At 27.5% G+C, this 26,440-nt stretch overlaps 1 protein-coding gene across 2 annotated transcripts in view; it reads left to right on the top strand.

The window, feature by feature from the left end:
• The window catches only part of LOC100215593 (protein PRRC2C), a 60,355-nt gene that overhangs the window by 3,972 nt on the left and 29,943 nt on the right, over positions 1 to 26,440 (top strand). For both annotated transcript variants that reach the window (XM_065791631.1, XM_065791630.1), the window contains exons 3-7: positions 5,844 to 6,040; positions 10,048 to 10,222; positions 10,349 to 10,486; positions 18,179 to 18,208; positions 18,310 to 18,401. In XM_065791631.1, coding sequence (XP_065647703.1) covers positions 5,844 to 6,040; positions 10,048 to 10,222; positions 10,349 to 10,486; positions 18,179 to 18,208; positions 18,310 to 18,401 — 632 coding nt within the window. The remainder of the gene's footprint in view (positions 1 to 5,843; positions 6,041 to 10,047; positions 10,223 to 10,348; positions 10,487 to 18,178; positions 18,209 to 18,309; positions 18,402 to 26,440) is intronic.

Below are 26,440 nucleotides of genomic sequence, written 5' to 3'. Positions count from 1 at the left end.
GTATTCGTATATGGAAGTCATTATTTGTACATGTGTACACAATAAAAACCTTATTTATAGGTAAAAAATGTTTAAATAGTATAATTTTTCATGTCATTAGTATATTTACATAGTGCTCTGGATGTAAAATTAATCCCTTTTTAAGGTGTGGCTAACAGTTTGGGTTCGATTCCTTTTAAGGGAGATTTTATTAATTTTAATGTTTTATTTCTAAGTAATTTTATGTTTTTTAAACTATTATTGTTTACTTATAAATATGTTTATTATTTATTTTTATTTTTCAAAGATTCATAGAACAAGTGCATTGGTGTGTACATAAATCAACTGATTTAGATGTAGTCAGGGTTAGGTACAAATTTGGTAAAAATAAGCTAATTTGGCGTATTTATTTGTTTTATAAAAAATTTTCCTAAATATTTGTATTCGGTTGAAATGTATTTGCACTTTCATAAACTAGGTCAACCGGTAATTTTCTGAGAAATACTAAGAGGTTCATTGTTTGTTTTTTTGTTGTTGTTTTTTTTTTGACATTAAAAAAGTTAAAATTTTGTTTTTAAACAATATTTATTAGAAGACCTTTTTCAATCTTCTATATAGTAGACCATTTTTTCAGTCTTGTCTTAAAAAAATCTTTATATTTTTTCAACTTAAATTACAAATATTTGTATTTGTATTATCTAAATACATAAGTATTTGGAAAATGCTGATTGCATATATTTGAATATGTATTTGGAAATCTATAATTAATGTATTTGTATTTGATCCAATGTATTTGATGCCAACCCTGGATGTAGTTACTGTGGAGTATACATATCAACTAACTTAAATAGGGATAGGTCCAGTGAAGTGTACATGGATTGACTGAGGGTTTAGGTTTGGGCAGGCATTCTTTAAAATAAGAGAAAAATGTTTCAATATTTATTTAATAGTAATATAATAATAATTATAGGGTAATTTCATGTAAAAGTGGGACAGTCATTTCAGTCACCTCTTGGATTTTCTTTAAATTTTAACCAGTAGTACCTATTATTAAAACATGAAAAAATGCAAAATTTGAGCTCCCAAATCCAAACAGTTTAAAAGTTATGATGTTTTGAAATTCAGCCATAAACATTTCTTTTTTTACGAAGTCTGCCATTATGGATTTTGTAGTTGCATATTTAATTGAATAATTTATCTAGTGGAAGAATGTGGCTAAAAATTGGTACCTGACCATTTATGAGGGTGCTGAATTCAAAAATGTAGATAAAAAAGTGAAATTTAAATTTTTTTTTATAGTTATTTTTTATTTTAAAATGGTCAGTCAATTTTTTTGTTCTGTTACCATGGGTTGCGCTTTCATTAATTCCCAGAGTTGCCCAAGTCTCATGGATTCGATTTTTTTTCCAAATGAATTAGGTGATCCTAGGCTATCTTTATAAAAAAGATGGTTTTGGTTTCTTAAAGTATAATAAAGATATGTCATTTTGAAATTTAGACAAAAAATTTCTTTATTTGGCCTCTATTCTTTATTATAGAACTTATAGCGATACTTTTTGTGTGAATAATTTAAGTTCTAGTAGAGAAATATGATTGAAAATTTGTACCTGACCATTTTTAAAGGTAATAATTTTTGAATTTTAAAATGTCAACAGTCCTTTTTTTTTTCTTGTAAAAATAATTTGCATTTCACTTATTTCTGGAGTTGCCTTACTCTCACTGTGAAATAAGATGTTTTGGAAAAGTTTAGGTCACTGAAAGAAAATAAAGAATTATATAGCTTTGCATAACTTTCATATTTATGATCAATATTTTCAAAAGTATGCATAAAAATATAATTTACTATGCAACACATTAAAATAATAATTTCTTTATTCTAATTATTAGGCAATATTTCAATATATTGGTTGCGTGCTAAAATTTTAGGTTATATGCTCAACTTTTTTGAAAAAATATTAAAAACCGGCTTCATTAAAAAAAGCTCAAAAATGAAACTGAAAAGGAATAACTAAATATTACTAAAATTGAAGTTTATATCATTTAAATAATGAAAGTAAAATGTTAATCAACTTTCACTGAAAAGATAAAATTTGTTCAAATAGAGTTTCACATTCTTTTGAGATTTGGTACTGACGTTCAGAAGATATTGAAAGTGTTTTAATAAGAGAAATGACATTCATTTTTGGCACCCAGCAATTATCATCCTGCCTTGGCCAGTAGTATGACCGACTTGGATAATGTGGATGCATAAACTTTACCATAAAATCATCATTCTCTTTATCAACTTCAGAAACCATACCAAGCCAGTAAAAATCGTCCTATTTGCAAAATATGTATTGTGATATTATAACATTGTCAATTTTAATAATTTCATATTTTTGTTTTTTGAGGAAGTCAAATGTTAGAGCAAAATCATCATCATCAGATACCCTTTTCATTTTTTTAATTGATTGAGAAGTTGTTATAAAATGATGGAAACTTCTTGTCCCAGGAATAGTGGTTGCTATTAAAAGTCTATCAGTAAATTTGTTTCTTACTAGCTCTATTTCTTCAGCAGTGACATACACAAATGTAATCCCAGTGATTGACGTTTGACAGTATTCAAACATTGCTTGATAAGACAGTATATGACCTGTGGTTGGATTCTTCAAGCTAGCTGTTGCAACAAGCCTTTTAATAGTGTTACCTATTCCATCGCATGGAGATTTGCCATGGCTTGTTGCAAAGAAATTCCAGATGCAACAAACAGAAATATCTTGAGCATGGTGACATAAATTGTAAAAATGTTGGCAGTTTTAATACTGCCCTGCACAGCTATCAGGAAAATAATGAATTTTTGTAATTGTGGGACAAAGATGAGTTTTTATATGATTAGTGGTTTTATGCATAACTTCATTGATAAATCCAATATTATGATTCATATCATCTGAAATTACACAAAAAGAAGATATTTCCAATTTCACTTTCTTGTAGTAGATGACAACTGGATAAAGGGAACATTGACTGTTGCTCCAATGGTAACTATGTATCTCGTCTTGTACAACAAAAGTGTATTTCACTGCGAAATCTGCCAGTACTATAGCCTCATCAATACTAATTGTTCCTTTGAGATGCTTTAGATAGCAAGACTGTGATTTTGCTATAATTGAATGAGAAGTAATATTATCAAGTTTTTTACATAGTAGCTCTATGAATTCATTTAATGGTAGTTTTATTGTTAATAGTTCTATCTGTTGTTGTCCACTGTTTGAAATCCACTGACTATTCATTTTCATCATTGTCATATTGCTTTTTTGGATCATCATTTTGTGTGAGATACTGCTGGAAATAATTTTGGGCAGCTTATATGCCAGAACAACTATTGCATCGGTGAATCATGCAAACTTTAGATTTTCTGCTGCAGACAATCTTTCAATGATTTCATGGTAAGATGTTTCAAGGCTTATAATACTAAACATTAATTTGACATTTTGGTGTATCGTTCATGCACAAACACAATGTGTGCCTTTTGAACCAGCAAGGATGCACCATTTAGGCCGAAGATTGCAAAATTTAGAAAATCCAATTTTATGGCCTTTAAGTTACACAAAATCAATTTTTTTAACATGTATTTTTTTCTCCAACACTTAAATAGTCTTTTTTACCTGGTATTTGTCTTGAATACTTATCGTCACAGTAAATAAGCTTTACAAATTCTATAACATCTTTACTGATTCGATGCTGTTTAACCACATTAGGGTATGCTATGATGACTTTTTGGTCGTGTAAAAACTTTTTGCATTTTGAATTTTGTGTCTGGAAACTGAAAACTATTTTGCTGCTATTCTGATAGACCAAGATTTTGGGTTAATGTCAAAATTTGAAGTTGTTGCCTTCTGTTAGAAACCTTAGGTTTTCCTTTCATGCATTCTACAAAGAAGTCTAGATCACCAGCTTTGGTTTTAATTTCCTTTAGAACTTCATTTTTTGGTGTAACAAGATTGGATTCGGTTACATCCAGAGCAGTTGCAAGCTTCTTAATAATTGCTTCTGCAACTTGCTTTATCTTTCTCTTTCCAAGTGAAGGCTTGTTAGAGGTTTTGGGTAAATCAACTTTTAGAGGAGACACTTCAAGTTCACATAAAGTACTGTTGAGCAATGGTCTTGTTGATTCTGATATAATTTCTTTTTCCATATTATCTTCAGTTAATTTTATCTCCAACTCGTTCTCTTCAGATGACTACCTAAAAAAAGGAAAGAACTCTTTTAATATGTATAAAAATTTTAATAAAACCTTAAAAAGTTGAAAGTGCATTAAATAATGCACTTTCAGAAGTCAGCTAAAAGGTTAAATATAGCTAAAATAGAGTTTAACTGCCAATAATTTCATTATTGTAACTCACAACATTTTCACACAACTAAAAGTTATGATTACTATAAATACCTTATATAACTTTGTTATGAGTATTAAATGGATTGCAGCACCGTGTTAATTTAGTTTTATAACGCTTCAAATTAACATGTTTATGATGGAGACAAGTTGTTGGTTTGACATCTATTATTGAGAGCCCAGTCCTCCACATTAATATTTCTCTTTCATATTCAGAAATATCTTCAAAAGGTTCAATTCCCAGCAACAATGTATATGTTGTTAAATGAAATTCACTTTCTAGGTTGATTCCAATAAAGCACTGTTGGCTGTTTGCCATGACTAAAAAACTGAATTATTAAACAAGATTTAATAATTATTTAATCTAAAATTAAAATAATTTTTTTTGTTGAAATTTGTTATTGTTAACTGTTGTTTCTAAACTATATTTAGACGACATCACTGACATCACAAAACTATATTTACACATCACAGCAGGCGTTGCAAAACTATATTTCGCATGATAATTCACTTCACAAAACTTTATTTATATATCAAAAACAACCTTAATAAACTGTTTTTACATACCACAATTGAACTTATGAGAGTCAATCAATTTGTCAAAATGTTACCCTGTTTTATGGTTAAGTAATATACCATTTTAAATTCAAAAATTATTCTTAAATATTAGGAATTGTGTTAATTTCTCTTCATCTTTGTATTCAACACCTTTAAAAATGGTCAGGTACAAATTTTCAGTCATATTTCTCTACTAAAACTTAAATTGTTCACACAAAAAGTATTACTATAAGTTCTATAATAGAGAATAGAGGCCAAATAAAGAAATTTTTCATCTAAATTTCAAAATGACATATCTTTACTATGCTTTAAGAAACCAAAACCATCTTTTTTATAAAGATAGGCTAGGATCATATAATTCATTTAAAAAAATTGAACCCAAGAGATGTGAGCAACTTTTGGAATTAATGAAAGCACAACCCATGGTAACAGAACGAAAAATTTGACCATTTTAAAATAAAAAAGTAACTATCAAAAAAAATTAAATTTCACTATTTTATCTACATTTTTAAATTCAGCACCCTCATAAATGGTCAGGTACCAATTTTTAGCCACATTCTTCCACTAGATCTTAAATTATTCAATTAAAAGTACTACTACAAAGTTCATAATAGCGGAAGATAAAAAAAAGTTGGACGTTTTGGCTGAATTTCAAAAGGTCATAACTTTTGAACTGTTTGGATTTGGGAGCTCAAACTTTACTTTCTTTTTACATGGAATTACCCTATAGTATTATATAAAATATAGAATAATTATTAAGTTAAAATACACAAGATTTTTAAGTTGAATAGTCACTATAATTAATAATAACTTATGTTTAAATATGCACATACAACTAATTTTTTCTTAGTTCTATGCATGTGCAAATAATACCTACCTTCGCATATATGCGTTGGTAGATTACTTATGTATGTACAAATTAGTTTTAATTTTTCAGGTGTTCAAGGTGTTCGTCATGGCATGCAAAGTTTGGGAAAAATCGGTCAATCAAGAAGAGTACTGCAACCTGCTAGCTTACCATCATTAAAAAAAGAAAATTCTGGTAACGATCCTCGTGTAAATTTAGTACCACCTACAGGCAGTCAAGGATGGGTAAAGAAGGATGGTCAAAATGTTTTAGATGGAGCGCCATTAGTAAGATTTTTCTATTCTTTATTATTTTAAGATTGTTATAAGAATTAAGTTATAGACAGACTTTATTAATTTGAATAATAAAAGGAGCACTCAATTATACTAACCAGTTGTAGAATAAAAATGATTTTATTATTTATCTTTTATATCTTTATAATTATTTTTTAGTATATAAAAAAAATTACTTATACAACTTTAAAAACCTTTTGTGAGTTATTTATATTGTACTCCCCTGCTGAATAAAGTTATACTTTGATAAAATGTTATAGACTCATGTAATACCTTTTTTGGAATTGTTAAAATTTACACCATCCATGACAGTTAGTGTAAAGAAGCGTAAAATTATTTCTAAAAAATATTTGTCTTTAAAAAATATGTTTTGAAATAATTTTTTAATAAAATTTATGTTATGTATAAATTTTCTTAATCTTATCATTATAGGGCTCGAATTGATGCAAAAAAATCTAATAGTGAAAAAAAAAATTTCATCCTTTATATTTTGGTTGGATGATTTAGTTTAAAGATAAATTTACTGCGATGTATTTTATCCATTCATTAAATTAAACTAAAAATATTATTGGCTTTCACACAGAGATTTAATGTCAGCGCAGAAATGTAAATTCAAAAATGCTCTATGTTGAACAGAAATATGCGTGCAAGAGAGCAAATGATTATACTTCTATTCAAAAGATAAAAGAAAAAGATAAGCCCTAATAATAAACTTAGACAAAAACATTACTTTTAAGAAAAGCCAAAAATAATGCTAAATAAAAAAAGGAAAAAAATTAAAAAAAAAAAGTTGCAAAAATATTTAAAAAAAAACTTATTGCGAAGATAAGAAAAGCGATCACGATGTGCAATTGCTTTTCTTATCTTCGCAATAAGTTAATCTTTAAGTTAATAATTAAGAAATAATTTCTGCACTAAAAATCTAATAAGGCTAATGAAAAAGATTTTTATTTTTAAATATTTGCATGTTCTCATACTTCCTTTAGAAACGCATAGCGAAATGCTTCTCATACTTTTTAACTAAAGAAACCTGTCCTACTCTTGGCAGAAAGGACCTACATGTTAAAATATGATATAAATATAACATGTTAAAAAGGATATATCACTATAACACTCTAGTCTCCTTATAAATACTTTTCTGCAGCCATCACCATTAGAAAACCCATTTCTTATTGATTTTAAAATACTTTTTTAATCCTTTTTAATAATTCTGAATCAGCTAGTTTTTGTTTTTGTTTTAATGATTTGGTTTGTTGCCCTTACCATCAGATGAAGTTCTGGAGGAGATAGATGGTTAATAATTAGTTAATCATTTTCACTTCCAAATAAAAGAACTACGTTAATACAATAAAAATATTATTTGTTCTAATTTTCTTTGACTTAGATTCATACTTTTAATACTGCCTAATCCTAGTAATCCTTTTAATCTAATGTAATCTAATGATCCTAGTAATCTTATTTCAGTGCAAACATCTAAAACTTCTGTTTTGTTCCATATAAAAATATAACGAGGATGAGTCATAGAACTTGGAACGAGTTTGATATTTTTTAAAACTTCTGTTCTATTCTATGTAAAATATTATAAGGATGAGCCACATGACTTGACAGAGTTCGATATCTGCCATGTAAATAAATCTTATTTTACCCAAACAGAGCACCATTTTAACATGATGATTTGTTTCTATTTCATTTGGTATCAGTGCTATAATCAGGCTTGGTCGGGAAGCTGGAGCAATCACTCTCAATTACTGACCGCGGAAATAATATTTAGTTGCAAAAAACTGGCCATATTTTTTAGTTGATTTAGGAACATTTCAAAAAACACAAAAAAAGCGCAAAAAAGATTAACTGGACCAATGAGAGAGAATTACAAAAAAAAAAAAAAAAAACTAGGAAAAGAAAATAACTTTTAATGCGAAAAAAATTAAAACAAAATAAATTAGGTTTGTCACAAATATTTCCAAAACATCGCTCTTTTATAATTTTTTTATAAAATTAAGCAACATTTTTTATATAGAGTAACATCTTACGATTGCTTAATAAGGAAACAAATGTTCTTTTATTTATCAAAGAGTATAATATAATTTTTATTTATATACTCGTGTCTTATTTCCAGTGCTGGATTAAGGAGGGGTGAGGTTAGAGGGGGCTATAGCCCTGGGCCCCGCAATGTTAGGGCCCCCAAAATAGTCAAGAAGACCTTTTTTTATTCATTTTTTTGCTGTGGCACATAAAAAAGGCCTTCAAAGTAAAAATAGCCTCTTGCCCCGAAAGGTCCAACAAGATTCTAATGCTAGTTTAATTTTATAAATGAAAAGGTTAATTTTTTTAATAACTTTTTTATGCTTCACGTAGTTTAAAATGTTTAACATATTTGAAATAATTCTTCTTAGTAAGATAAACAAGTAAAATAATTAAATCATTGAGTTACTGTAGAAATTAAATTAACTAGATAGTAATCAGCTAAAAAGGTTAAAAATACTATATGAAGAGAAAGCAAATTACTGCTTCACAATACCGCTGATGGTGTTTAGTGATAGGGTTTTTTAATTTTAATTTAAAACAGAAAAAAGTAACTTTAACTTTGAGTATAACAAGTTTGTAAGAATGGCAACTGAAGCGAAAATATTTGGAGTTAGTAAACCAATATCTAAGTACTTTTCTTTCTTGGGGGAAAGAATCAGTTATCGGGTACATATATGGATTAGTTGTTTAAATATAGTGTAAGATTTGTGCTAGGCACTAAACAGCTATATTAAATATTTATCAGTTACTAGTATGTTTTTTAATTCTTAAGGCTGATTTTCACTTAAATTTTTTATTTTTTAGTTTTGAGAAATAATTTTTTTGTTGAATTCAAGTCAAAGTTAATAAACGGGCGGGGGGCTTAATGAGCTTAGGGTGGTTGGGAAAATTTTCTAATAATAAATAATAAACATCCGCCCCACCCACTTTTATTAAGTACTCGAGAGTATGTATATGTATGCATATTTATATGTATATATATATATATATGCATATATATACATACATATATATATATGCATACATATATATATATATATATATATATATATATATATATATATATATATATATATATATATATATATATATATATATATATATAAATTTACATTGAGAAACTTACAATATTAAAAGGTAAAAGTTTTTTTTGCAATTTGTAAGAATCTGACGCCAATCCTCAGGAATTTCAATATTAGCCTTTACATTAACATTTGCCATGTCATGATCGCATTCCATATAGGAATGACCTCGTATAGGCAATGACACTTAAATACATTTAAAGTGTTTTTGAAAGTGAACTAAGTTGCTGGTCAATGCTGCTGCTATTAACTCTAGTTGTTCAAATGTTCTGTTTTGTGTTTTGAATCATATTTCTTTTGCAAGCTTTTGCATGGTTGTGTTATATAGTTTCAAAGTTGATTGTATGTTATACTTATAGAAAGCTGTTGTATATTTTCATTATCAACAATGTTTCTCTATGTATCACTAACTTTTTTTTTACCACCGGTAGCAAATATTGCTTTACCTTTTTTCATTAAATTTGCCTGTTATTTAAGCACAAGCTAATCGCTCTATTGTCTTGGCACAATTTTTGAGCTTTTCCATTACATTATTTTCAACTACAGCCAAAGAACATGTGTGGATAATTACTTAGCTAATAATCATAAGACAGAGTTGACTAGTTAAAATATTATCTGAAGGTAGTGCATTACTTTTACATCTTTTTTTAAATTTTTAAGTCAACCTTGAGTAGATAAAATGCTACATATTTTGCATTCACACAAAAACACTTCTAGTATAAACTAGTATTTTCATTTCATGCAGCTGTACATATAAAAAACACTCTTTTCCTCTTCTTACACTGCTTTTACAAAATATGAAAATCAAAAACCAATATGGTTTTTGGTTTTTTTATGCTTGATGATTCTCTGATTTTATAGTCTCTAAATGATTTTTCACTTTTTGTTTATTAGGGAGTATTGGATACTACAAAAACAACTGTAGCGAAGAATACAACAAACAATCAAGAAATTTCTCTTCGTCCGCATGCAGGTGCGGTGCCTGGGACACGAATTATACCTGGCGGAATGGCAGAAGACACTCAAAAACCTTCGTGGGTGTGCAAAGTTCAACCTCAACCTCCTCAAGGTATAAACCTAAAGAAACAATTTTTTAATTAATTAAAAATTTTTAATTAATAAGTTCATTTACACTTTTATTTATTTGCTGATTTGTTTGTTTTACAAGTTCTGCATAAGTAGCTACTTAATTTAGGTGCAACCAAATATTTTCAACGAGAATTTCCAACTCTTGGGGGAGACTCAGAAAAGGACATCGCAGTAGGAAGTCACGCAGAGAATTTAGAACAAGGTGCAAATCATCTGGCCATGGTCCACCAAGCATTTATTAGTAGTAAGGAAATACGTTCTTGCTTTGTTACAAAGTGTTGCACTTAATTGAATTCTTTTAAAATACTTAATATATATTAGAGAATAAAAGCTTTATGCTCTATTTAATTTAGAAATCTCCTAAATTTCTCAGGTTATATATACAGCCATCGGAATTAGTAGTAATGAGGTCACTGTTTAATTGTCGTCCTCAAACTGTTAGAGGTCAGCGAAAAAATTTTGACACAAAGGTCTAACCATAAAATAGAAATAAGGTTGGCGATTATTTGCCAGCCTTAAACACTTTCAGCTTGGTAGTTAAGTTGGCATTGCTGAATGCTGATCCTAATTCCGAGGGCTCCATATATATATATTATATATATATATATATAATTGTTTAGATAAGCACTCCGACGTCACACTGAAATAGCCTGCTGCAGGGGGCTTCAGTACATACATCGACTGAAAAATAGCCTGACTTGCAGCAGAGTGCTTCTACATCGAATGAGGCTTTGGGATAGGGCAGCAATCTTTTCTTTCGTTATTCTTTGTTTTTTTCTTTTTCTGAAAATGCCATATGCTATAAAGGTAAGCAAAGCTAGTGAACAAATGCTTATCTAAATACGCTATAGAAGTTATATATATATATTTATATATATTTATATATATATATATATATATATATATATATATATTTATGTATATATGTATATTTCTATATATATATATATTTATATATATATATTTATATATATATATATATATTTATATGTATATTTATATGTGTGTTTATATATGGTTGTGTGTGAGTGTGTGTATTTGTATATACACCCACCACATATACAGGAGCTATTCTAAGAAAAAAATTTGAGCGGTGGTACCCCCTATCCTCTGTTATGGCGAAGTTTTGCAGAAATATTGCCATATATAGGCATTTTTTTGCAGAAAAAGCAATATTTTCCGTAAAAGTTAAAAAAAAAAGTTCCTCAGTTTTTAATTTGGGCGGCTCCCAAATACAGCTGTCTAAAACTGTCAAGAATAGCCCTTTATATATATATATATATATATATATATATATATATATATCAAGGGGAGAATTATGTGATCATAAATTGAACCTGTCATTTCAAAAAGGACATAGGTCCAAAACTTTTAGCAGTTAGTTTATAAGTTTAAATTAAAAATTTCTTTATGATTTATGTTTTTTTATAAAAAATAAAAAATACATAAGTTATATATGTTCTTTATTTATCTACTTCTATGTTTAATTTCTTTAGCAACCTAGACATTATTTTAATAAAAATCATATTTTTGTTGATTTTGAAAAGTTTTAGTATATGAACTTGTGCCCTTTTCGAAATGACCGGTTCAATTGCAGTATCTGTAAAAAATTCTGGTCTTCAAATTCTTAGCTTTATCATTTACATTAAAAGCTTTGAACACTGTTTTAATAAAAAGGATGGTTTATCATATTGCAAAAATTTATGAAAAAAACCAAAACATTAAATTTACTACTGGAAAAATAATAACAGTTGAAACTTACATATTTTAATTTATTGTTTATTTAAACAACTGTTATTTTGAGTATTATACATAGTTAAAATAATAATTACTAAAAGTCCGTAAAATTTGTTTGGTAATCTTAAAATCAACCAATTATTTATAATAAATTTATTTATAATAAATTTATTTATAATAAATTTATTTATAATAAATTTATTTATAATAAATTTATTTATAATAAAAATTATACCAGGGCTATTTGCGTATTGTGCAAAGCATTAAAATCTTTTTTTATCAGGGGTAAACTTTAAAGAATTATTAATTTGAAAAATTTAATTTTTTGAATTGAACTTTAGTTAATTGATAATGAAAACAACAATAAAAAAGATATGATTTAAAATATGTTAATTGGTTTTTTTATTTATTTGAAAATTATTGGTTTAAAATAGCGTTTGTATATTTTTAAACTCTTCTGTCCTTCATTTTTTATAAATACCTGCACTAAAGTTGTGAGCATTTGATTGGCACTTATATTTATTTCATAAGTAGATATTGAATAAGATTTTAAAAATATATAAAAGTTGGCGTATTTTTTTTAATTCAAAATATTTGATCATTGCTAAATTCCATTAAACTGTTGTGATTTACTGTTGTTTTATTTGTAATATTAGATTAAATTGTATACTTTATTTTTCTAGTTTTACCTGATGATTTATCAAAGCTATTGAAGGTTAAATCGTAATTAGTATTAACAATAACAAAAATAATTTGGTTTAATAAGATTTTTTTATCATAATTTTGAGAATAATGCGCAAACCTTTTTATTGAGTAACAATTGTTGAGTTTTGTGATAAAAACAGTTAATGGGTTTTAAAAACTAAAAATTTAAAGTCCAAAAGCATTTCCAGATATCGCAATTCATGATCACTTTATATATATATATATATATATATATATATATATATATATATATATATATATATATATATATATATATATATATATATATATATATATATATATATATATATATGTATATATATATATACATATGTATATATATATATGTATATATATATATATGTATATATATATATGTGTATATATATATGTGTATATATATGTATATATGTATGTGTATATATATGTATATATGTATGTATATATATATATATGTATATAGGTATATATATATATATGTATATATGTGTATATATATATATGTATATATATATATATATGTATATATATATATATGTATATATATATGTATATATGTATATATATATATGTGTATATATATATATATATATATATATATATATATATATATATATATATATATATATATATATATATTAAAAGCAGTGGTGGTGTTGCAACAGCAACAGACTAGTCAATCATCTTTATTAATGACGAAGCTTCCAGATCAACTTGATGCTTGATTTATCAAAGACACATATCTTGCTACTTTGTGATGTAGCTCGTGTGTCAATTATTTTGTCACACGAAAACTGACAAATTGATGCATTTTCATCTGTAGCTCCTCCAAGAAGAATGTTCTCAGGATGACCAAAATAACAGTTATTTTGCAAAACTGGTTCAAGAATTTTTCAGTCTTCTTTCCCTAGTTCATACTACTGCTTCACAAGATAGAAGAGATTTCTTGCTCTGTCAAGGCAGGAAGAATGACGCTTTATGTTAAACCATAATGGCGCATAAACATTTACGATGAATCTTGCAGTTCTATGCAATGGTTTTGAAGGATTTTCCTTCACATATACAAAGTAAAATATGATTGGCCTTAGTTAGCCACCTTGCATGCTTTAGATTTCCTGGTATAACAGTCAGGAGGAACAATATTTGATCACAAGCAGTGTATCCCTGCTGAACATCTAAACAAGCTTTTTGAAGGTATATCTGATCAGAGCTTAAATCTTTCTTAACATCAACACTTAGATCCTCAACTTTACCAGGTATATGTTTAAAGTTCACAATAACTAAATCTTTAGGATCAAAATCTAGTGCAATATCTATTTTATCTGTTAAAGTAGCTGGACCTGTTGAGTGTTCACCATCCAGAATGGAGAAATATTTTCTAAAAGGTAGTTCATCTGCATGTAACAAATAGACTAACCGTTGCAATGTTCTCCCAAGACCTTTTCTGATTACTCCACTGTGTTGACCTGTGTTATTCACAGGACCATCACAAACAATTGCTGCTAAAGTGTCTGATGAGTTAATGTTGTTGATGCTCAGTATTATCAACAGCTTTACTACTTTGTGGCGTGACATGATTGACATATTTGTTTTGCAGAAATAACACTATCACATTATGTTCTTCTTTAAAATTTTGTCAGGCGCCACTTGTTTTAACAGAAGTGATATCCTGCTTCCCATCAAATCCAATGCAAAGTACTTTTTGGACTTCAGCAGCATGGTTTTTAACTTCCTTTTTCCTCCACATATTTCTCTGACAACAAAGTTTTGCTGGATCAATAGCATTTTCTGGTGTTATAAAATCTAAATCTTTTAGTACAGGATTTGCTATTAGGCAAGCATCCCTGTTACTGATTTTACACCTATCCATGGCCTTACACAACTCGGGATATTGTTTTGTGTTGTAAACCTTGATCTCTTCATTACTTTACATCTCATTATCACTTGACATCACTTTATAACTTGATATCACTTTATCATCTGACATCTCAATTAGCAAAAATTCTTCATCTGACTTTGACTGTTCATTATCACTGCAATATGTTTCATTTAGATCAATTTCTTATTTGTAATCGGTAAATTGCATGTTTTACTTCCACTTTTTTCTCTCTTCTGCAGCTTAATTGTTTCTTCTTAGTCTACTTTTCCTATTACCATCTTCCATACTGTTTTTTGATCTATCCAGAACTCCCATTCAAGTGTTGAAATTTTTTTTGGCTGTGGACACGAACAAGCTGACCTTTTTCGAACACCATTATCAAAACACTTACACAGACAAATATCGAATAGTGGGTCTAACATCTGTAAACTTGATTCAAATGTTGCAGAGGACTTCTTGCCACCAGATTATTTACCAAGCTCGAGTACTTTGTTAATTAATCTCTTTATGTGAATAACTAAGCTGCTGACTGCAATGGTAAGAATATTTGATTGGTTGTACAGTGCTTTAATTTCATTAGCAATGACTAGCTCTTTCAGTAACACTTGCGCAATTGTTATTTTTAAATAAATAGTAATGTTTTGAAAACATCAGCTGAAGTTGGTAGTTGATTTGTTTGAAATGGTCTAGTTTGTCCAAGCATACTATGTTCAGTTTCACTTCGTGTTTTAACAGTAACCGTTTTTATTTTCAATTTTAACTAATTAAACTAAAATAAAAAAACAAACAACGTAGTTTAAACGTAATATATACAAGTATAACAGCTTTTTGTCTTATATTTGGTAGGGTACTCTAAACTTTTGCAAAGTTCTGTATTCTAATATAATATTAATAACATGAATATTAATATAATATTATTAACATGAATCATCAAAAATCTAAATCTTAATGCATTTATCCTGCAATCATACGACTGTTGTAAAATAGCATCATTTTGATCTGACATAGTAAAATTCAAGTTAAAGTTAGTAAAACTAAATCAAGTTTTTATAACATTTCTTTTACATATCATTAATAGAGACAACAAAATGCAACTTTATTTCCATGTTTCATTAAAAAAAGCAATTCGACCCACCCTAATATATATATATATATATATATATATATATATATATATATATATATATATATATATATATATATATATATATATATACATATATATATATATATATATATATATATATATATATATATTTGAGATGTGCCTGAACCAGTTAATTCCGATTCCAGGTACCTGGAAGAGAAACCGGGTCTGAGTCCTCGTTCCTGGCACTGAGTCCATATTAAAAAGGTGGAACTAAAACTCAGTAATCTCTTGTTCTGAATTATTTTTTCACAAAATAACGCTGATTAATTTGCGCTAATTAAGTTTGCCTAAATATATCAAGTTTCTTAATATTAAATAATAATTAATAGGTTATTAATATTAGGAATAAGGGTCGTCCATAAAGTACATACGTTTTTATTTTGACCTCCTCGCATTTTGATATATGATTTTTCGTGTACCCTTCACCTCCCTAAAGGTACCTACGCTTTTAACCTACCTACCTAACATTTTATGATATATTTTTTTAAATTTATTGTCTCTTACTTTTATAATTAAACACTGCGCCCTGTCTCTAACACTCCCATTTGCATACCACCTCTTCTGGGTCCGAACCTACGTATTTTATGGGCGATCCCAAATTTGCCGTTTTATATCATTAATGCCATAATCATCAAGAGAGCTTTAAAATTAAGATTAACTCAATCAACTTCAAGAAATAATTTTCTGGCTAACTAATTTTCGTTTTATAATTGTGGTATTATATATAATTTTTTTTGTAATTTATTGCTAAACAATCGATTATATGTGCTAACTAATCAAAAGTTATGTTACAGAAAAGAAAATATTGACAGAGACAGAGAATTGCAACAACAACAAAAAAAAGAGTAGACCTTCTTGACTGTAGTGTAATAAAATAAAAAAAATCATTTTATGTAAGACACATCTATATTGAGTAAATAGGGGTTTGTGGTTATTTGACTACATAGACTCTTAGACTTATATTAGGAAGTTTGGTTGAAGTTAAAACTAAAAGCAATCCTGTTAATAATATTTCAACACCATTCAAAGTACCACTTAAACATAGTTACAGCATTTAAGGTAAATGTTTGTTAGAAACTTCTTTTAAGATACCCAGTGCTGGGTACTACAAAAAAGTTGGCCAATTTCAGGTTCCCAGGAAAAACTGCAGAATTACCGGGTCTGAACCGGGTACCCGGCATATCACTAATATCAGTGGTGTACACTGGATTTTCAGATGTTTGAGTTTTGACACTTACAGGCATTGTGCAAACTCCAAATTTTTGTATGTTTATGCTTATATCAAAAAAGAATGTTTTGCAAAGTATTGGTGATTGGAGCTTGGAAACAAAAAAAACCCCTAATTTTTGGGCCCACCTGGCCCTTAACATGGGAGCAACAAGTTTATAAAATATTTTCTTTACTATTTTTATCTAATTTTATTTTCATCAACAAATTTCATGCAATAATCTCTTATTTTTCAAAAACTATGACCATATAAAGTTTTAACCCCCCACCCCCATTTTAGGGGGCTGAACACTAAGAGATTATTGTATTAAACTTGAAATTTGTTGATGAATATGAATTTAGATAAAAATAGTAAAGAAAATATTTTATAAACTTGTTGCTCCCACATTAAGGGCTGGGTGGGCCCAAAAATTAGGGTCTTTTTGTTCCCAAGCTCCTATCACCCCAATACTTTGCAAAACATTCTTTTTTGATATAAGCATAAACATACAAAAGTTTAGAGTTTGCACAATGCCTGTAAGTGTCAAAACTCAAACATCTAAAAATCCAGTGTACACCGCTGAATATATATGCCAACCTAAAATTATACAGTTTTTTTTTTTGAGAAAACTAATATTAAAGAGTTATTATTTTTGTTTTTTGTATATTTATTTGGAAAAGATGAAGCTTCTTAGCCTTGATGAAATCAACTTATCTAGGAGAAAGAAATTTTATAAAAATAACAAATTTTATTGTTGGTATGGATAAAAGAAGCTCATAAATCTTTAATGGTAATCTTCTTACTTTTAGTATCACTATAAAAATGCTCTGTCTTGATCTATAAAGCTGGGGTTAACATTAAGAAGAGCATTTGCTTCTGAAAAATTGCTCTAACTATTTTGTTACATTATAGGAACCTTCAAAACCATGTTTAGAACCGTAGATGGTAATTTTTGTGGGATGTAAAAAGAGATTTAGATATACATATTACAATTCTCTCTCACAACTTTAAACCCTTATAATTACAATTTAAAGAAAAAAAACCATTCAATGTTATTGAATGGTTTTTTTGCACTCTTTAATGTTTATTGCATTCTTTAAATGACTATCAGTATGATTTTTTGTATTTATACAAAATTATTAGTATGATATTTATATTAAATTATTATATGACAAAATTATTATATATTATCAGTATGATATTTTGTATTTTTACATAAAATTTTATTAACAGTTCTTTTGCTTTTTTTTTTTTATAGATGGTCAAAAATGGATGGAGGGAGCTAATGGTTAGTATTAACTTTTTTATATACATGGTAATTTAAGTAAAACATCATTAAATTTATTTTTATCTTTTATGCGTTTAAAAAGTTTATTTACCTTTCTAAAGGTGCAATGATGGTCCCAGCAAATTTCCCACAATTCAAGGGTGACCCTTCACAAATGTTTGCTAATCAACGGCAATGCTATCCATTTGCAATGGTAATCAATTATTTATTTTTTGAATATTTTGTTTTACTTATTTCCTCACTCTATTTGTTGCCATGTCAATAATAAGTTTTTAATTCTTTTATTGTTATTATTAACTTTTTATAAATTAAATTATTTTACTACTGCATTTGTCACACAAAATGTTCTTCAAATTCTGAATGTTTTTTTAAATTATTCATTGTGAGGAAATTTTTTTTTATAGTCCAATAGTTTAATTTTAAGCTCACATATTATTACATAACAGTTTTTGCAGGTCACAGGAACACAGTCATAAATTTTTTATTAGAAATAACAAGAAATGCAATTAATCACCAATAGTTTTGCCTGACTATATAAGGTTCGTTGCCTTTTCAGGCAAATAGTCACATAGGCCAGATATTTTCTATAATAACTTAATTTTTTCTTTAGTTTAAATTATAGTTTTTCTATAACTTTAAATAAAGAAGATAACTAGGGAGTAGGGAGAAATGGGATATTAAAAAATATTTATAGAGTAATTTTTTATATAATTTGTCTTTTATATAATTTTTGTACTGCATCAAACAAGTTTTACCAAATAAAGCATCATTCAGGCACTGATTCCATCTCTTAAGACTGACAGCATGTTATAATAAAGTATATATATTTTTGATTTTAGAGGTACCATCCAATGGGGTAATGTGTGAACGGTGTTAAGTGAAGTGGGACAGGCAAGTAATTAACAACATTAAAAAAAATTGTTTAAAATGGTTAAAAATGTAAACCATGTAATCTTCATTAAAAAATTCAAGAGGTTTCTATATTGTAGAAACCTCTTTGTACTATACAAAAATGATATGGAAGAAATAGGAAATCAATTAAGTTCTTTTATCCCACTTCACCCGTTAAAAAATTGTTTTTTGGCTGTACTTTTCAAAAAATATTAACACACCCAGTGAGATAAATTAGCAATGTTTGCTAAATAGTGGGGAAGAAATCTTCCCTCTCTCCCCTATATATTTATACAGAAAATATGGTTTTTATAAGATTTTTTGTTTATAATTGTGTGTGTCTATATTTATATGCATAAGTTTATCAGGCTGTTACAAAAAGTGTGTAGTCACACACCTTGTTTGTCCACTCATAAAATAATTTTTTTTGACAATTTGAACACGACTGCTAACGTGTACTGAAAATTTAAGTGTTTAATATTTTTAAACACATAAAATACAATTTAAAAAAAATACAGTGTAAAAAACCTTTAAAAAAATTTTATTGAGTTTTTTTTTTTAAAAAAAAACAACCTAAAAAACAAAATAAAAAATCATTTAAAAACCTTTAAAAAAATCTTCAGAAAAAACTAAATTTTCTAAGTTATATATTATAAACATAATTATAAAATTAAACATAATTATAAATATACAAATATTAAACATAATTATAAACATCAAACATAATTATAAACACTCTGGTTTAATTTTTTTATTCTTTTATTCACTTTTTTTTCTTTTGTTTTGTTAAGTTTACTAAAAATATTTACTAAAGAGTAAATGTTTCTTTGTAAAGAAAAAACTAGTGATCGACCGAAATTGGAATTTTGCTGAAATTTCGGTTGCGGTTTATTTCGGTTGCGGCATTTCTCAACCAAAACCGAAATTTCAGCGAAACTTTTACCGAAATTTCGGCACAACTGAAATTTTTTAAAAGTAAGAAATAACGTGTTTAAACAATGCTCTTTTGATATTTGTTTTATTAAGAGTTGATTTGTTGTTATAAATGAATTGATGTAAGTTAATAATTAAGAATATAATGTAAAATGTTAACTTGTAATTAATTAATAAAATAATTTTTGAAATGTCAACAAAATTTTATTAAAACAAATTAATTTTTTTATAAAAACGCTACAATGTTTTCAACAAAATTTGTTACAGAAAAAAAAACGTTTACATTTTATATGAACGACGTTTATAGAATAAATTATAGAATTAGATTATAAGCGTTTATAATCATAAAATATGCATAACTTTATAAATTAAAAAAATAAATGTATTAGATAGGTATATTAATATATTTAATATTTATATTAATATATAATATTAATATATAACAAGTTAATTAAAAATCTGTCAACAAAGTTAAATTTGAAAAAAATTAATTATTATTTTAATAATGCTTTTTGAATTACTGTTTTTGGTTTGAAGTTGAACCAAAATTTTGGTTCAACTTCAAACCGAAATTTCGGTTTGAACCGAAACTTAAAAAACTACCGAAAACGAAATTTCGGTTTCGGTTAAAAGCAAAATTTCAGCCGAAACCGAAATTTTCCGATCACTAGAAAAAACTTACTTTACAAAGAATAAAATGATTTAAAAAAAGTTCTATAATGTATATAATGCACAATATGCTGTTTAATGTGTTATTATTTATATATAACTAGCGTGTATTTTGTTGGAAAAAATGCTTATTTATATTCAGTTTTTCAGTTTTAAAGTGCTAATCTGTGTACCAGTTAGATCTTTATATTTTCACTATATATAGCAGGCTCTGCCAGGAAGGCATGCGATTTCACGCCATAATATGACCACACAAATAATACTTTGTTTTGACGATTTGACTGAAATAAATGTGCAGAAATAAATGGTTTTTAATTACTTTATTTTAAAAATGAATAACTAAAATAAATTGAAAAAAAAATTTAATTTTTTTTGTAATATTATTGATAGATAATTATTTTTTTTACTGTAGTGCCACTGTCAATGTTACCCTCTATCTGGGTTAACTTTGACAGTAGAATGTTTTATGCTTTCAATGTTGAAAATACCTTATAAGGATAACATAATTGGAATTTTGACAAATAAAATAAAAATCATTTTTTATTTTATTTGTCGAGATATATATACTAACACCAACCTACAGTTTCTTTTTTTAAATAGCCACTTTTTAACAAATGTTTTTTTTTTAATAAAAATTTTTAGATAAAAATTGTCATTTAAAAAATATCAAATAGATTGAATTCTGATATTGTCTACTTAAATATATAAAAAAGTTATTTCTTTTTGGTTTTGCTTTTTTTGGTTGATTCCATTTCATATTATCAGTTGTCAGACATTTCGACAATGTTGCCTTGATTCATTTTCTTTCTTTTTTTTTGTTGCTTTTCAATGGTTACGTGTGTGGAAGATGTTTCAAAAGTACCGCTTCTAGTTGTTTTCTTGGAGTCAGAACTTCCTGTATTTTATCTGAGCTTGTGACTCACTTTGATACGTAGCTTATATTCATGTCATGTTTGCAGGTGTAATCTTATTTGATTTCTGTTATTACTTGTAATTATAATTACACCCGATGTCAGAGGCTCTGCCGTTGACAATTACTGGTTATTCTACTTTTTTAGTAGAAAAATTCCACAAGTTTCTAAAGCCATTATAGCATTGCTTTGATCGAATGCCCCACTGTCTGTAACCAATTTCAGCAATTGTGGAAAAATTGCTTTATCTACATTTTTGCATTGTGTTGTATCTAAAGGTTATTAAACAGTTCTCCAAGATCCTTTGACTGTCTTGACAACACCTACTTCTAAAGGCTGTAAAATACTACTTGTATGGGCTGTTAAACAAAGTAGCTCAATGTTGTTTGCAATAGTTAAGCCTACAACAGTTTTTGATATGTGAGAGTTGTGTCTGTCAAATATTAGAAGCTTTGATCCTTCTAATTGGTTTGTTGTGGCAATAAATATCTTTTCAAAGCATTAAATGAATCAGGGGGATTCCATCCAACCTGAAAAAAAAAATTTGTAACATGCATTGTCCAGACTGCCTTTGTATCCGGTGAAGACCTTTACAAACAATGTATAGTGATGAAAATTGACCAGTTGCAGAACAGCATACATGCCCTATGAACATTGTTTTAATTGAAGTACCGACCCTTTTATGTGGATTCTTTAATTCGCGTTTGTAGAGAGTTTTCATTATACATTTTGTGGTTTATTCTGTATATAAATTTCTTAATAACAACATCTAGTTTTTAAAAAAAGTCATCAGCTACGTTAATATAGCATCACACACATGGTTAGCAGGAAAAGATTGTCCAATCTGATAGGTAAGTTAGTTTTTCCAAGCTTTACTTATACTGACATTTTTTTCACTCACATCATTAATGGCTTTCTTTATGGCTTCCTGATCATACAATCCGTATGTTGAACTTGGTTTTTTTATGTAGCATGCGAAGCATATGTAAACATAAACTCTAAAAAAAAATCAATCATTTATTTATTCACATTTATAGCGTAATTACAATAATCACACATTATAAGTAAATTTTGACAGGCTTATGGGGTAACTTCAACAATCCTATCAATGTTACCTCAAAACCAAAATGTGTCTTAAACAAAAAGTAATTAAAATTTTTTTTAAATCCTTAGCATTTGGAAATAACACCATAAAAATACATTAAAATTATGTTATAGTATAGTTAAACATACTTTATAACTAAAGTTTTTTTAACAATAAATAAGTTAAGAATAAGTTTAATTTGTGTTCGCTGTATTGCATTGTTATTTATGTTTACAATTATGTGGATAAAAAAATGTTGTGTCTGTTAAAGTAATATAAACAATAGTCAACTGGTGACTGGTAAAAACAGTTAATATAACACATGTCAATGTTATGCACTTGTCGATGTTACCTTGCGTTACCTTAACTATTTATTTTAATTTAAGTATTAATGAAAGTTGTATAAATTTTTATTTATTTTATTAATTATAAGATTTTTTTTTTTAATTCTTAAATGATAAAAAGGATTTAAAAAAAAAAAATCAATTTTATAAGCAACAATTTCAAAAATGGTTGTTTTTTTAATAAACTTTTTGTAAAAATCATTAAAGTTAATACACTAAAAAAGAAGAAAAGTTTTCTTGAGAAGACAAAAAAAAACACTTTTTTGAAAGCTGTTTGAATTAAATAACTTTAATCTTTACTTTTGTCATTATATTATTGAAACAGGTTTAAATAAAGTAATTGCTAATGATTTTTTATATTAAGTAATAATATCATACATTTTTTATAGTTATTTTAAATATAAATATATCAAATATGTTTATTTATATATATTATAAATTTAATATATATATATATATATATATATATATATATATATATATTATAAATTTAATTTATGTGTTTGTGTATGTATATATATATATATGTATATATATATATGTATATGTATATATATATATGTATATATATATATGTATATATATATGTATATATATATATGTGTGTGTATATATATATATATATATATATATATATATATATATATATATATATATATATATATATATATATATTCACACACACACATATATACACACACACACACACCTATAGTAAAGGTATTAGTTTTTGGTACCTATAGTAAAGATACAGTTTTTGGTTAAAAAAAAACAGCTCGTAGCTTGTCTATGGTTTTTAAACTGACAAAATTCAGATTAGATAATGATAAATGCATTATTGTAATTGAGGAAACTAATTGAATTTAATGTTTTTTTTTTTAAACCACAAAAATCCAAATTAAAAAACAAGAATGTTTTTAAAAACATTATAAATGTTTTTTATTTATTTTTTTTACTGTAAAACATGCGCAGAGTGTTGCTACTTAGACTATCTTATAGCCTGCTGCTACAAGGAAGTGTTGCTACCAGGGATGCAGAGTCCCAAAAAGGACTCCGGATTTGAAAGTCACAAATAGATTACTTTATCCTAGTTTTTGGTATCCAGGAGCTCTAGAAATATAAATAAGTTTATGGACTACTAATAGGAAAAAAATTAAGACTTTTAGGTTAGAAGAACAATCGTTTTTTGAGCCCAGAGTCCTTAGGTATAATGGCGGCAAGGACTCCGGGCTTAAAAACAATGAATTTCAAGTTATTAAATCTCATGAATTTTTTTATTATAGCAGATAATAAGTCAACAAACATGTTTAGAGCTTCTGGACACTACAGGCTTGAAAAAAGTAGAGATATAAAGCCGGAGTCCTTTCGAGACTCTGCATCCCTGGTTGCTGCATTGACTATCTTATAGCCTGCTGCTAAAAGGAAGTGCTGCTACATCGACTGATGTTTTGGTTAGGGCAGGCAGTCTATCAAATAATTAAAAAAACTTTCCAGCATCTATGCAAGAGTATATGTATATATATATATATATCTTATACTGATGGTTTAGGTGAACAGGGGGCTTCATTACATAGATCAACTGACTCGCAGAGTCATTACATAGGCTTTACATTACATTGATCATTAGATAGATCATTGCATATTACATTACATAGATCATATATTACATTACATAGATCATATATTACATTACATAGATCATTACATAGGTTTCATTACATAGATCGACTGACTCGCAGAGTGCTGCTACATCGACTGAGGATTTGGCATGGGGCGGCCGTATTTTTTTTCATTATTAGTTTTTTTTCTTTTTTTTCTGAAAATTTGTATTTAAATAATGTAACAAAATTATGGTAACAATTTGTGACATAAATATGCTATAGTAGATCTTTGTGTGTGTCTATGTATATATATTTTTATATATATGTGTATATATATGTGTATATATATGTGTATATATATATATAGATAAAGATATATAGATATATATATAGATAAAGATATATAGATATATATATATATATATCTATAGATATATACATATATATCTATAGATATATATATATCTATAGATATATATATATATATATACACTACCGTGCAAAAGTCTCCGCTCATTTGTAATATTTCAATAAAGTAACAAAAGTTTGCAAGAAAATTGCGTTTATTTTTAATTGTTTATTAAACAATGAATTAGACAGTAAATACAATACATTTTAGGATGATTTTAAATATATAAAATCAATAAAATGTTAATATACAAAGTTGTAAATGTTAAATTTTATTTTCATCAATATGAGACCCCTTGGAGCGTATAACAGCAGCACATAATCTTGGCATTCGGGCTCTTAATTTATTCATGGTTTCCGCTGTTATCTCATTCCAAGCTTTTTGCGAACGTTCCCATAGCATTTGCTGATTAATAAAAGATGTTTCACCTGCTTCTCTGATCTTCCGATCCAGTTCATCCCACAACTTTTCGATGGGTGATAGATCTGGTGACTGAGGAGGCCAAGTCATAATTTTGCAAACTTTTCCCCTTTCTTTTAGTTTCAAATAATTTTTGCATAATCCAGATGCATGTTTTGGATCGTTGTCCTGCTGCATGATGAATCCTTTCCCAATTATACGAATACCAGATGGAATCGCGTGCTTAACCAAAATATTATGGTACATGTGTTTATCCATGGTAGATGTGATTTTAACAAAATCTCCAGTTAACCCATTGCCAAAACATCCCCAAAGCATAATATTACCACCTCCATGTTTTACAGTACTTTGTATACATTGAGGAAGCACTCTTTCATTAGGTAAACGCCTAACATGCACGCGACGTCGGGTACCAAAAAGTTCGAACCTACTCTCGTCTGTCCATAGAACTTTCTTCCAATCTTCTAATCCCCAATTTTTATGCATTTTTGCCCATTCCAATCTTTTCTTCTTATTTACTGCCCTCAACAAAGGTTTACGTGCAGCAACGCGTCCAATTAAGTTGACTGATCTTAGTCTTCTTTTTACAGTATCAGTTGATACTGGCTTTACCCTTGTTTTGTTGAGTTCTGCTGTTAAAATTGTGGCTGGAATTTTTCTATTTCTTTTGCTGGACACAACAATAAACGTATCTTCTTGCCGTGATGTAACTCTTGGTCTTCCAGAACGTGATCTGTCACTGTTGGAACCAATATCATGCAATCATTGTAGAGCATATCTCACACCTGATTCGGATATTTTTAACCTGGAAGCAATTTTTCTATATGAATAACCTTCTTCACGTAAAATACATATTTTGCCACGAAGTTCTTCACAATATTCTTTCTTTACTTTCACCATTTCTCAAATTCTTTATTAAATTCAAGACATTAAATGCGCACACTAATGCCATTTTCAAGTATAAATATAA

This window comes from Hydra vulgaris, chromosome 02 (genome assembly GCF_038396675.1).
Source record: "Hydra vulgaris chromosome 02, alternate assembly HydraT2T_AEP".
Lineage (NCBI taxonomy): Eukaryota > Metazoa > Cnidaria > Hydrozoa > Anthoathecata > Hydridae > Hydra > Hydra vulgaris.
The sequence above is the reverse complement of the archived record's forward strand: the minus strand, read 5'-3'. Positions and strand labels throughout refer to the sequence as shown.